At 43.0% G+C, this 14,626-nt stretch overlaps 1 protein-coding gene across 4 annotated transcripts; it reads right to left on the reverse strand.

Moving 5' to 3' along the window:
* Positions 1-313: 313 nt before the first annotated feature.
* On the reverse strand, positions 314-12,586 carry slitrk3a (SLIT and NTRK-like family, member 3a). 4 transcript variants are annotated; one of them, XM_040178668.2, is made up of 3 exons: positions 11,392-12,586; positions 10,673-10,758; positions 314-8,085 (listed from the first exon to the last, which is right to left on the reverse strand). In XM_040178668.2, exon 3 carries the CDS (start codon positions 8,025-8,027, stop codon positions 5,313-5,315), a length of 2,715 nt encoding a protein of 904 aa, XP_040034602.1. In that variant the 5' UTR covers positions 8,028-8,085; positions 10,673-10,758; positions 11,392-12,586; the 3' UTR covers positions 314-5,312. The 4 variants fall into 4 exon arrangements, with proteins under 4 accessions (XP_040034602.1, XP_040034612.1, XP_040034627.1 ...); XM_040178678.2 differs by having other exon boundaries at positions 10,673-10,792; XM_040178693.2 differs by lacking the exon at positions 11,392-12,586 and adding an exon at positions 10,898-11,327.
* Positions 12,587-14,626: the final 2,040 nt, after the last annotated feature.

Genomic DNA, 14,626 nt, shown 5'->3' on the forward strand with positions numbered 1-14,626 from the left:
TGCAAAGTTTTTTTTAGACAGGAGAGCGGACCACAATCTCTAGGGACTCAAAATCCGCAAGGCGAATATATACAAATGCAGAGCTTTCCAGCACAGACGGAGGCAGAAGTAGCAGAGGTTTGACAATCACCCTTTCTCTCTTTCACACTCACTCTTGCTCTCCTTCTGCTCCCCCTTCTCACTGCTTCTCCTCCCCCTCCACCTCTCTTTTTCAACATACTGGGTCAGTCAAGCCTCTGCACTGCAGCACTGTCGACTGAGTTGTTGGAGCCCTTTTTCACGATCTCTGGACCAAAAAAAGACACTTTCACACTTTCTTGGTTGTCATCTCAGGCTTGAATGCCCTGTTTTAATTGATTGTGGCATAGTTTTATTAAGACTAAAGTGTGGCAAATAAGTCAATTGATAGTTGGTCCTCTTAGAATAAACCCAGTCGATGCAGTCCAAGTTATCAAATTGATGCAGTATTCAGTACGGTTGCAGCAAATGTGGTGCTTGCAAATAACCGTGGAAACGGAACCCTCCCGTTTTTGCACAAGATGCACACACAACGTTTTATGGCACCACCAAGAAAAACAAAGTTAATTGAGCCATCAGCATAACAAAAATGCTAAAGCGCACATACACACACACAAACACACAAGCACGCACAGAAAGTGGAACATGCTTTTCTTTATGCAGCACCTGCAGGGTACTGCAACTTCAGCACCGTGGTCAGAGACAGATCAGATTTTCAGCACAGGAGATCATTTCCTGATTCTCAAACAGAGAAAGCATATCACACACCAACTGCACAAATGCATGTTCATATAATGCTAAATCAGTGCCTCCATAACATAATCTCATTCTCTAGTTTGGACTCTCACTTTGGTTAATTGGACAATTATGGATCAATTCAATTCAAAGAGCTCAAAGACATTCCTACTTTCTCTGAGTGCACATCCTTTACAATCCTCTACTGACAACTCTGTGTTCTCTCACCCTTCCATAAGCTGTTTGTCTGTTTGTCTCCTTCCCTTCAATATGGATCTCAAACTATCTCCTCTCTACGTCTGTTTTATTCCCGTTGCTCTTTAAGCCGTGCTGCCATTTCAAATTATATCTGTGCTAATCAACTGACACACGTCCGGCTGGCTTTCCTTCTCTCTGACATTGCACAACATACACAAGGAAACAAACAAATAGACAGGCCGAGGTTCCCTGGCAACTGACAGCACCCGTCTTCCACTATGCAGCGCAGGCACATACAAGCAAAACAGAAACCACAAGGGAAACAATGTCTTACACGAAAAAAAGAAAGCATTTAAACATGTAAGCAACTTATATTTACTCATAGTGAACCCACAAGAGGTTAAAGTATTTCATATCTGTAAAACAAGCTCATTTGAAACTGCTATTTCATGGTTAAGCTTTAAATCAACCAATTGATGTAGAATTATGGGTCATTATCTTTGTTTTAATAGGCATGCGCTGCTGGATTATTTCTGCATTATGTTCTAGTAAGGCTTTTAGATAAAGGCCTTAAAGAAGGTGCATGAAGAAGCATTCTTTTAATTTGAACACATTGCTCTGCAGACAAAAAGCTTTTCACCCCACCGCATACTTTTAGATGCATTCACCCCACTGCTGAATGCATCTAAAAGTAGATTGAGCCAAGGCAAAGGTCATTAAAGTATGTGTGTTCTATTCAAATAATGCAATCATCAAAAGATAAAGAGTGTGCAAAAGAGCCACGGCAGACATTTTGTTTCCACAGAAGTTAAAAAACAGGATTCAAAATGGAAATACATATAACCGTTAGAAAGACAAGATTTTTTTAACAAACCTGTGTTTGAAGCTTGTTCAAAAGGTAGAACCTAAACTAATAGGGAGAGAAAACCCTGAAATGGAAACGCAAACTGAAAGGAAATAGATCAGAGCACAAACTCAGCACGAGGACAAAGAGGAAGACAGAAGTGGACAGAACACAGGAACAAAGCCGAGGACAGAGGGCCACACGCTGCATTTGCCACGCTGAAGTCTTGCCAATGTGTAAACCTCCAGAGAGATGTTGAAGGAAAGGTTAACTCCACTGAACATTCTGATACCACTGACTGAATAACGAGATTCAAACAAGCAGTGAATGTTTACATCTCACACACAAAAAAGAAACATTTAGCCAACCTTCAATCCTATTGGTTGCCATTGTCTCATGTGAAATCACTTGGAGATGTTGGTGCAGGATAACAAGAGGATTTATTGGGATAAAACCACTCAGCATGGGATAATGGGACAGAACCCAGAACTCATTTATGAAAGATAATGGTTTGTTGGTGACAGGAGGATAAACGATTAGCAAGATATGGGCTGATAGCAAAAAAAACATCAATCATCCCAAAACTTTCACTATTTATTCATTAATTTGGGGGGTTAGGGGTGAGGGTGAAGTTTGGGCTTAACATAGTAATGCGTTACTGTTTTTACTCAAATTGAGTGCACACTTAAAGCTCTGACCATATAGACTAACCTCTTGGTCAGGGAAAGGAAAGCTGAACGTGTGTTAGTTTGTTTGTGTGCGTGTGTTGGAAAGTGCCTAGGTGAGAAAATAAACAAAAGAGCAGAGCAATGAGGCGGGATCAGCAGAACATAAGGGTACAGCATTGTGAAACGTTCTGCGACAAGGAAACGGAGGCTCGGCGTAATGCTACCATGCTCACAAAGGCTTTATATGACAATGATCTCCAGTCATTTTTAACAACAATAATTGTCAAAGAAACTAAACAATGAATAAGGTAAACACAAGGTAAAATGTTTCATACTATGCAAGCTTGTAGACTGGATCCTTGGTGATGTTGATTGCACTAAACTAGTCAAGGGCCTTCCCATTTAACATGGAAGTACGTGGTTTGCTACATGTCTTCCGTTTAGCGTAAGTTGACACAAAGAAGAAACTATAAGACCCATTTGCAACTGAGGATCATCACTGCTAAACCTATTGAAATCAAAGCAAATGGCACGTCATGCCCATTTCAAAACAAAACATAAATGCACCCTTTTATCATAGATAGTCACAAATGTATAGACATCAAGATCATATTGTTCTCAAACAAAAATTTTACTTCAGAAAGATAAAAAGCAAAAGCACTATAACGATGCGAACTGCAAAACCATATTTACTTCCAGCTGCTCAAACCTTTTTTGTGTAATATTTGGTCCCAAAAATGAATTGGACTCATCCAAAAATAACAGCAAAAAAGTTAAACAATCAATATTTGTCGTGAAAGAGACTGTTGAGGGTTAATTAACTGTCATAACCTTTCAAGATATCTTTTTTTTTAAAGATAATGCTTCATTTTGTTGATGCAGTGGCCTGTTTTAGTTGGCCATTTTCATGTCAATTGGTTGAAATAAAAAAGAAAGAAGAAAGGTAAAGAAAGCATTAAACGGATGAAACTGAAAATGGATAAAATTCTTATGCCAGTTGTAGTTTTTTTTTTTACATCAATATATTTGAAGAAAAAAAAATCATACTTAAATAAGACATATGAATAATCTCTTAAAATAAACATTTTGTGCAAACATTATAACTGCATCCAATGTACTAAATGCCCAATGACTGAAAGCCTTTTTATCGCCCTCCTGTGGAATATATCCACATTGCTACCATGGAAGGGATCAGAAATAAGATGTGCAAATTCAAAGAGCGACACCCGATCATGTTTTCATTCGCCTTTTCAATTACTGGTTATTTACCAACATCAGCAATACCCGTTAAGATAATTCAAATTGCAGCGCGCTGCACTGATTTGGTATATCCAGTGAAATAATCAACTTTAAAACCAGCTAAATTCACATGACTCGTTCTTTTGCCTTCATTATATCCTATGGGACAAGTTATAAAGCGGCGCACACAAGTAGCACACACTGTGATATCCATTTGGTAAGGGTCATAGGACTAACTACCTACAAACAGAACAATATTATTATATTTCTGAGATAACTAAACCAAAAAACATGTTTTGCTGCTTTAGTTGACCCTTTTCCTATGAGAGAAATTAATATGGTACTAATTTGAAAATAAAAAGTAGTGGTACTCACTTGTAATGTTATTTCCCTCTGCAACATTCCTGTCTAGCACTCTATTGGTCCAGTAGCTATTCTCTCATCGCCAGCAGCATTACCTCTTGATTGTTGGCCAGCCATTGACAAGACACCAAATAAACAACCCGCCAATGGCACTCGACACACAAGTTCCCGTGGCATCCACCCTTTCAACATGTGATTGAAGAGTTTGTTTTTATTAAGAAGGCTATACCAGACGCATAATCACTATACATTGATTTAACATTACCTTTACAATTAAATTCTTCACTGAAATTACAGAATAAATATATGCACATTTTTCTTCAAATCTTTGTGAGAGAGAAAACATTAAAAGTGCCTCCTACAAAGCCGTTAGTGGGTGACGATGGGGAATCCAGAAGCAATGGAAAGGGCGTCAACAAAGTGCGGGGAAATATCCAGAAAACCTTGAGCGTTGTCTTTTAATAATATTCACAAATGTTTTACCATCCGTGCCTCGGCGCATCCTTTCTTTTTTACGAGAAGCACCCTGATATAGACGGAAGTCCTCATTAATTGTAATAACCATATTAATAAGATATAAAAATTAAATAGAACACTGAACTGTAAATGTGTTACAGTATCTCTGTTCATGATGTGATGTGATAGTCTGAGTAAATCCCCCCGCTTCCTGCACTGAAGCGAGTGCATGCAGCAAACTGCAGTTCATTTTAATATATGTTTTTTTTTTCTCTCTCTCTTTCGATTATTTCCTACAAACTTCATGTGCATGGCCTCCGGGTGTTTGTACATCCTAGTCAGGGGTTAAAGTGTACAGAAAGAAACCCCAAAGTCAGGGAGACGTCCAGCTCCCGTGCTTGGTGCGCATCATGTTAACTCCATGAAAAGGGGTTATAGAGACAGATGTGATGTATGTTTTATTTCCCGGTGCCCCTCTCGTTCCTCTTCTGCTCTTTCTCAAGCATATAGAGATATTTATATGTTATAAAAATAACGGCTGTTGACATTGCTGGCTACTCTGAAAAAAAGGCACTTCATTGAAATATCTGAGAATGGCCTCTCCTCCCAAGTGATTTTGGGGGAGGGGGGGGGGGGGATTTTGTTGTAACTGTGATATATTTTTAATTCATAACATGCTGTTCTTTCAAGTTTGTATTTTGTTATGTTGGTTTGGGGTGATATTTGTTTTGGGCGGGTGGCAAAGTAAATGTGTTGATTTTTGTGTTTTTGTTCTCCATGTGAGAGAGATGTTAAAACCGGTAAGATTTTTCCAAAACTTCGAGGTAATCAGGCTTGGTTTGAAGTTTGGCCCTTAACTCGAGGTAATCGCTTTGGGACTGGTCGGGGTAGCAGCCCTTCCCCGCTGTGAAAAGCAACGTCTCCTTCAGCCGTGCGTCCTGCTGCAAATCCGGGTACTGCATGCCTGGTGGGTGCGCATGCGCCACATGCATGTCCTTTAGTTTGGGTACCGTCCCATACAAACAGTCTACAAAGCCCACTGTTGGTGTGGGCCTCTGACTGTCAATTACTGTGTGGCAGAGCCCTCCATTCTCATGAAATCCTGCCATGTCAGCCGTGGAGTGGTTGACTGTGACAATGGTGTTGAGTTGAGAGTTGGAGACGGCCAGGGTCCACTCTCTCTCCTTCTCTAATAATGTCCTGTAGTTACTATTGCTGCTGTCGCCACTATCTTTCTTCTCTGAGAACTGCGCCCTGTCTTCCTCTGCTATCTCCCCCTCTCTAGGCTTATAGATGGGGTTGTTGCACATCTGCGTCACCGGGTGGGGAATGTAATCATAAACGTGACCATGGGCATGTGTGTGACCAGTGTGAGTGTGTGTGTGCCTACTAGGGGTCGTTTTTTCAGGTGTGCCAGTGTTACCGGCGCTGCTCTGCCTTGGTGGGTCCTCAAAAATCCTGCATTGCATTTGGATCCCCGTCAGATCTACCTCGGAACGTTTCCGGAAAGGAAGGTTCTTCCTGCGACGAAGAACAAATGCGAACAGCCCGGCAGCAACAAACACGGCAGAGATGAAGAGGATGAGTAGGCTGAGAATGAGGACGGACAGTGGGACAGCGCCTCTCCCACCGGCTTCGCCCAACTCAGAGCTCCTTGTGGTGAAGTCGTCCCTACCAGGCAGGGGAGGGGAGGGGCTTGAAGAATACTTGAGCTCAGGACAGATGACCTCAACCTCAAGCGAACGCAGGTCCTTCCCAAACGCGAATTCTGGTGTCTTGCAGATGACGTCTCCAACCACAATTACAGAAGACAGCTTTTCCAGCCACTGCTTGAGGGGGGTGATTTCACACGAGCAGTCCCAGGGGTTCTGATAAAGATCGATCTTGACAATGGAGGTCAGATGCTCCAGAACACCGTGCACAGGCATGGAAATAAAGTAGTTGTTTCGGAGGTTGAGGCGTGCAAGATTGGTGCCAGCAAATGCGCCATTGGGAAGGGAGCGTAACAGGTTGTCATTAAGGAAAACCAGCTCGAGGTTTGGCATTAGGGAGAAGGAGTTGGGTTGTATCTCCCGTATCACATTGTACTCAAAGTAAAGAAACCTCAACATCTGAAGCCCCCGAAACATCCCAGGGGTGAGTCGCTCAATGTCGTTTCCATTCAGATATAGACTTTTCAAACTAGGCAGGTTGATAAAGGCGCCTTCTTGGACATAGGATATCCGATTATTCCCTAAATGCAGTAAATCCAAACTTGAGAAGTTCCAGAAGTCAGATCGGTATATTGTCTGTATTAAGTTCCCACTAAGATACAATTTCTTGGCATTGAGGGGCCGTGGAAGGAGCTTGGAGATGTTGTGAAAGCCTTTCTCTTTACAGTTCACTGTTAGCCCCAAGTCATTGATGTGAAGGTTGCAAGTACATCCGGATGGACAAATTATTGGGATGGGAGGCCTTGTTTGGTAGCCCGCTACAGGGGGCTGGTTGATGCCTGGATAGTTGCTACGAGGGGTTGGAGGGTTCTTTGTGGGCCGAGGTCGTTTGGTGGGCTTGACAACTCTTTCCTTGTATTCCACAGAAGAGGCTGTGTTGTGAAAAGACGAGAGCATGGAGGAAGGTTTAGTAGGCCATGTGTTCTCATTGCTGAATGGGATCCGGGGAATTGCCAGCTTGGCCTCAATCTCTGCATCGGAGAGCAGCGGACAGAGCTCACTGCGCTTGATTTCCCGTAAGTCCTTCCCATGTAAGTGGAATGGGTACTCGCATGTGATCTCACCGACCAAAGCTGTGTAAGGAATTCGCTCCAGCCAAGTTTTTAACTGGACAATCTCACACACACAGTTCCAGGGGTTCTCCTCCAGCTGGATTTCCATTAGGTTCCTTCCAACGTACTCAAGCGTGCCCTTATACGGCAATGTTTTTAGTCTGTTTCCTCTCAGGTCCAGATGTGTTAGTGATACGGATCGGAAAAGATAATTTGGGAGCATGGGAATCAGATTGTCATTTAGTATGAGGACTCTCAATTTGTGAAGATGCCGGAATGCACCACTTTCAATCCGTTTGATGACGTTGTAGTCCGCCTGGAGATACTCTAAACTCTCCAACCCGAGAAAAGTGTCATTCCGGAAAACCTCTAGTTTGTTTTCATGTAGGAACAGCCGTTTGAGTATTCCTAAGCCATTAAACGCTCCCGCATGGATATCTTGCAAGGCGTTATTACCCAGGTTAATGGATATGGCATTGTTGAGATGGAGGAAGCTGTTAAAGTACAGCTTCCTCATGGTGTTTCTCTGCAGGTTGAGTTTGAACGGCCTGCTCCATATCTGGGAGATCTGGCTGACATTTGTAAATCCTTTGCTGTCACAGTGGACATGGAAGATGCCCTCCTTGACCTCGCAGTAGCAGGGCTCAAAGCACGGCTCGTCGATCTCCTCGGAGTCCTCTAGTAGTGGGATCGGGGTGGTCCATCCTAAGGCTATGGTGCTCAGCAAGGTAACCCACAGCATCCTCGCTGACACCAAAGGGATGAAGTCTCGGCTCCAGGGACAGAGCCACTTCACAGCACTGCAACAGAGTACAGTGGAAAGAGAGAGTGGCAGGGAGGGAGGTCATGGGGATAGGGAATACACAGAGAAAAGCAGAGGCAGGAGAGAGTAAGGGTGCATTAGTTTAAATAGAATGGAATATAGCTTTGAAATGAATACCAGTGGATAATAGAATTACATTGGAGACTACACTTTTGACGCGTCAATATCTAGTAATTTCGACCATATCTAAAACCCAGCACTATGGGGTAATATGACACCTAGCAACGTAAACAAATCTCCACATTCGGATAGTTAACGCCAGCATGTTTTTGGAATTGTAATTTATCATAGAGGGAACATGCTGGTAAGGTCACAATAAATCACCTGAGAGATGTTTATCAGCATGAATAAACGTGGGCAATGGCAGGTGGATAAGGTTAGCTCTGAGGAGACACTGTCCCTCTGCTCTATTTATTACATAATGGGGAACTCGATCCGTCTTTCGGTAAATGAAAGTATATCGCAGGACAGGAACGGAATAGGTATCGGCCAGGTGACCATTAGTAGGACGAGAAGAAGGCTGCCAAGGGACTTGCTGAACATAAATCACGTTAGAATTCATCCAAACATATTCATGTGTTCTAGTCTATAGCTTAAAGAAATTATCTCATTCAGAAAAAAAGGGGCAAGAACACTATGGTATACATAGGGTCTCAAAGATGCTTAAAAAAACGAAAAATACTCAAAAAAGGTCCATTTATGCACGGTTTCAAGGGAGTGGCCATTGCGATCCCCTCAATGTGTTTTGCCACCCCAGACGCCAACACAAAGTTGTGGCACTTTGTAGCCTTTTACCTCGCTGTGGGGCATGTGTTTCGCCACCCCCCCACTAGTGTCTGTGAGATTGAGACTGCGCTGATTTGCATTTTAGGCAACAAAAGCTCCCTCTCTCGCTCCCAGGTCTTCAATTTCTGTCGTTTGCCGTCGGAATTTGATAATGATGCACAAGGCAACCTTAAGCGCATGGAAGGCGCACCAAAATTTCAACTAAAACCAACAACAAAAAAGCAGCACCAGCAATACAAATAATGGGATCAATGGCTCTAGTATCTATTTACTCTGTCCAATTCTAATGATCAAGCATATCAAATTTATAAAGTATTATTATTATTGATTATCACTTTATTGTTATTATTAATAATATTAAGGCCTTGTGATCTCTATAAATGGCTTTTTATGGATTCATGATGACAAATGGTTTAGCTGGCCAGAGTATTTTCTATATTATTAGGATATATGCAATACAATAAACTTATACAAACTTATTTATACCAAAGCTCAGGAACCTAATGATGACCATACACATGTGTGCTTTATTAAAGATTCACATGACACATGATGCCGGTTACTTATCAAGTTAATTGGTGCAGTTTGCTCAGAATTAAAAAAGCCTGTAAATGTATGTTGGTATAATGTGATATAATAACTCTTTCGAGGAACCTATAGAAAGTCTTTTGAAAATTTAAATTTTTAATGTTGGCCTACCACAATATACAAATTCTGTAGAAAGACACTGTCCATCAACAGTTGTGTTTGCATGCATCATTATGTTTTAGTCAATTCTAAGTAGATTAGAAGACAAGTCTGCAAACTGTGGGCACCATTGAGATCTTTATTGGGTGCCATGTTCTATGCATTCTTAAAAGAGGTGAAACCTCTTTTATGAATTTATAGAACCGCTTCTAGTACAACCTGCAGAAAATGCAAAGGATATTCTCCCACACCGCATTCTTGGGCTAAATTCTCCATTTGGGGAGGGGTGGTGGGTGGATGGGGGATGAGGGGCATCAAGTCAACTTATTCTGGTGGTGATGCCTTTAAGTATGGCTCATTAGGCTGGAAATGACTATCTGGCCTAGAAATAAATAATGAAATGCGACTCTGAGATCTGTTGTTGAAGAGTTTGTTATAAATAAAATCTATTAGTATTATTATTATACAGGAAGAATGAAAATTATAATAAGGACATTTTATAAGAATAATTATTGTTCCAACGATAATAATAATAGTAATACTATAAAGACGGGGTCATAGAAGACTCCGTTCGGTATATCCATGGTGTGAAGTGGGATAAAGTCCCACTCGTACAAAGTCCCCTAGCCCCTGAATATATTTTCTGAAGGCTGTGATTTGTTTTTACACGCACTAACACGCACAGTGCCTGTCCATTCAAACGAGGGACCTGGCAATCCAGAGGAGATTCGCCCGATGCGAGCAGAGCCGCTGTTCGTGGTGCTGAAACCAAAAAACCCAGCGACACGGCGAAAAAAAAAAGAAAAAAAGAGGGAAAAAAATATATATTGTAATCCCCAAAAAAACAGTAAAAATGCGACAAGGAGAAAAAAAAGGATTCCTTAGGCACAATCTCCTCATTGTGAAAATCCCTGTTTGTATTGCCCTCTGCGTACGTAATCCTCCAGGATTTAATCATTCGGCTTCCATGATATAGATCAAAAAGCGCAGATGCGATGTCAAAAAAAGTAAACACGACATTAAAAGCAATTCAATTAGTGTTTCCATGTTATATTCCCCTGGGGGCATCAAATCAGGTGCTATATACCTACTTAGTTTAGCGGGATTTCAACTTCACATATCCTCCAGCGATGTGTTCTATTGCCCGGTGCGTCCCATCTCACCATCCAATGCCGGGCTGCGAGGAAGAGAGGAGGACACGGGGGGGTAGACTGAGCCGTAGGAGGAACAGGAGGAATCAGAGAGTGGAGACGGAGAGATAGGCATTCAGGAGAAAAGAGGAATGAAAAACCAATCTGTTGGTCACATATACTTACATAAAAGTGCCGTTTCCCACATAGGTAGCAAGCTCAATGTCTCCCATTAATCTTAAATGTATATAAAACTAAGTTACTCGAAAACGATTACACCCGTAAAGCTCCAGCTTGTCCAACCCGGTCAGGGAGCTTGCACTCGTCCTCTGAAATTCACCCCAAAAATATCACTGCTGTCAATGCAGCGGGGTGGGGGGTGGGGGCAGCCAGCGCTCGCTTGACATACATGCCAAGCATAATGCAATCGCGCCTTTTCGCCGTGACATTGGCAGGGGAAACGAGGCGGATAGAGAACAAACCCGCTTTTGATCACTCAAATGGATCCCCGCGATCCGTTATCCTTGATGCACGCAGAGCGCCGGCTCTCGCTTTGTGGAGTCCATGGCAATGCGGGCGCACTTATACGCACACCAACACATCTGCATGCAAGACCCCCCGACCCCCCCCCACCCCCCTGGATTCGCTCATGCACTGGCACACACAGCTTAAGCACTCACCTTAGTTCCGTAGCGCAGTTGGACAGCATCAAGGGGGAAAAGAGCACTAGTGTGAATCTTGTTAGATCTCGCTCTCTCTTTCTCTTTCTCTCCCCCCCTCTCTCTCTCTCGCTCTCTTTCTCACACGCTCGCTCAGCGGCTGTGGCAAAAGAGAGGATTGAAGACGTGATGGGAATGCAATCTTTCCCTCTCTGGCTCTCGGGTGACTTTGACTCTCTACCTTTCTTCCTAGTCTCCTTTTTTTTAATAAACAGATTACTTCAAATGCAAGCCCTTGACTTGTGCCCGTCCGCTTCCTCCCTCTTCCTCCCTCCTCCTCCTCCTCCTCCCCCGCCGCCGCCGCCGTTGCCGCCCCCCGGGCGAGCACTCAACAGCAGTGTAGCCGGGTGAGAGTGTCCTCCCCTTGGTTTCAGGACCGCGTCTCTGTCCTATGCCGGAGTGCCAATAGTCTGTGGATCATAATGACACCTGGGTCAGCTGCTGGTTTCTTTTTTTCTTTCTTCCCTTTACTTTTCTTTTTTTTTTCTTCTCTTTTTTGGGGGTGCCTTGCTTTCTCGGGTCCGCTTCCCTGTCGTGCGTCAGAGGAGTGAGAGGGACCGAGCTGGGTAGGTGGAGGGGGGCGGGGAGCAAATGGGTGAGAGACGCAGTGGAGAGAGGTCTGGTGGTGAGAGAGAAAAAGGAGGAGGAGGAGAGGCAAAAGAGTGATGGGGATGGTTCCGCTGTGGTTCTGGATGCTGTCGGGGAGGAGGAGAGGGAGGAGAGTGAAGCGAGGAGCGCTCCGGCTTTCGGAGCGTGGACGTGCGTCAAGAGGAAAAAAGACATAAACATATTTTTATATGTATGTATGTATGTATGTATGTATGTATGTATGTATGTATGTATGTATGTATGTATGTATGTATGTATGTATGTGTGTGTGTGTTTCTGTGTGTGTGTGTACGCGTGCGGGCGGTCGGTGCGACCGTCGGACCTGTCGATGACCGTTAAGACGCAAAGCGACTTTCTCCACATGCTCTTTTAAAAAAATTATTATTGGTATATAATACTCATCACACTTACACCACATGCTTCAGCTGGTCCTTTTTTCAGCGTAATACAACGTGCGCCGTGCCAATACTCCCCCCCGTCTGTGGACGATGAGGGTGGCCGAAGTGACTAGCAAATACGGAGCGCCTCGTCTTCTCCTTCTGTTTGCGTGCCTTCCCCTGCCTCGCCTCCAGCGGGCAACACAGGCCCGTGTTGTGCAGAGAGCCAGCACGACCGAGGCACATTATCACGATTCAAGGAGGGGGCTGATTGCAGTGGGACGATGCAATCTCCCCACTGTGTTCTCTGCTCGCAACCGCACAACCTGAAATAGTTCCATACGGCAGTTTACAGTGCAGCCGTGATATTAGGCTGTTGTGAGATCTCTGCCTTATACTTTCTTTTAATATTTGCTCTCCAGCACAGTGACGTAGACATGACGTGACATGACGTGACGTGGAAACAATACGCCTGTTTTGCATTCCAAAGGATATCCATCAACAGTTGGCAGAGAGAAGCCAACATTCATGAGAGTAAACCAGACTTTTGTGTCATTCATTTGAATTTATTACGGGTAAAAAAAGTGGTCCAACTTTGCTTTGGGTTCAATCTGCGGCCACGTATGTGAAATTAATCTATAGGGGTTATATGATTGCTGATCAAAACCCTTGCTGGTCCACAATGAACCCACGCACAGTCTACTAGCTTAAAAAGATTATTTCTAAAATGATTCTGCTCTGGGATTAGATTAATAAACATTTCATCCATTTATAACCCCTTTTGTTCCACCACTTTATTTATTTTATTCTGTAAAAAAAAGAGGCTAAACCATTGAGGCCATCTGAGGAGAATCTCAACATCAGGTTGAATATGAATTACAACGAATGGATATGCGCTGTTGTGGTAACCTGAATGGAGATTGTTCTATTCATATTCTAAATTGATTTCCCAAGTGGGTAATTCAGAATCAGGGATATTGCATAAGAACCAAACCATGTCCTACATTGAAATAAACACACACATACTAACACATACCGAACATAAAAATGAATGAATGAATGCATTTGTGAGCAAATATGTTATATGATCATTGCAAGCATGTGGTACAATGCAAATTATTTACTTTTGTGTTTTATTTGAAGCTCTCTTCAGGGAAATAAAGCACATATAAACAACTCAAACACATATACCACGACACACAAGCATACCATGCATACACACACGCACACATACACAAGCTGTATGTGGGGGGTTTAGGTAATGGGGGTGAGGGAGCAGCTGGTGGACCATAAAGCTGCCATTCTTTTTTATGAAAAACCGTCATTCAAACCTGTCACATAGTGGCACACAGACTGACGTGAGGCCACTACAACCTCTTCATTCAGCATGGATCGGCCACAGTTTGTCACAATAAAGAGTACATAATTGTACGGGCACAGATTAGAGGCTAATACCAGTCAGAAATTGCATTTTTAGTGGCACTGTAAACATTTAACATTGAGAAAAGGTGTGTATAAATGAAATAGCCTTAAAACCAACATCACTTGTGGGAATACAATGTGCTATATGTTACCGTTTCTATCACAGGGGTAATAATGACATAAACCCACTGAGGGAGGAGTCAGTCGTTCATAGATGCCCTACCAGCAATAAACAGAAAATCCTATAAAAAAATATTCTGTTCATGATTATAAGAAAAACTACGTGTTCGGTGGTGCAAACCCTAAATCTGTCAGTGGCTTATGACTCATCCTTGTTACTGGGCATGTCTGTCGTTGTGGAAGGCGTTCCTAATGTTGATAACAAAAAGGGCAGTAAAAGTACAAATTTGTCAAGTCATAATGTTTGACTGATATGTCTCGACATCGTAATGGCCATTAAAGTCCACTTCATCACCGCTGACCTTTTCGAGGCCATCACTGAGAGACATCGGTGACAACTTCGTCATCGCGGACATCAAACAGCTCTGTGGCCAACGGGGAGAGAAATGACTGTCAGCACTGCTCAGCCACAACCCCCCACCCCCCCCCCCCCTGAAAGGAAAAGAGTCAGAAGATGCCCCCGTACAGCATATTCACTTAAGTGGTACAGCACTTAGTGTGGGGATTGTTCAAAGGCAATATTTAAAAGATCAGGGCAAACTTTTTTTGAAGAAACTATTTGTTTGTTTAAAACTGCTAAAACCTCTATGTACATAGTTTACACAGTT

The sequence above is a fragment of the Gasterosteus aculeatus genome, chromosome 1 (genome assembly GCF_964276395.1).
Source record: "Gasterosteus aculeatus chromosome 1, fGasAcu3.hap1.1, whole genome shotgun sequence".
Lineage (NCBI taxonomy): Eukaryota > Metazoa > Chordata > Actinopteri > Perciformes > Gasterosteidae > Gasterosteus > Gasterosteus aculeatus.

Excerpts from the sequence above, each read along its gene's own strand:
- slitrk3a (XM_040178668.2), bottom strand. The coding sequence starts at position 8,027 with ATGCTGTGGGTTACCTTGCTGAGCACCATAGCCTTAGGATGGACCACC.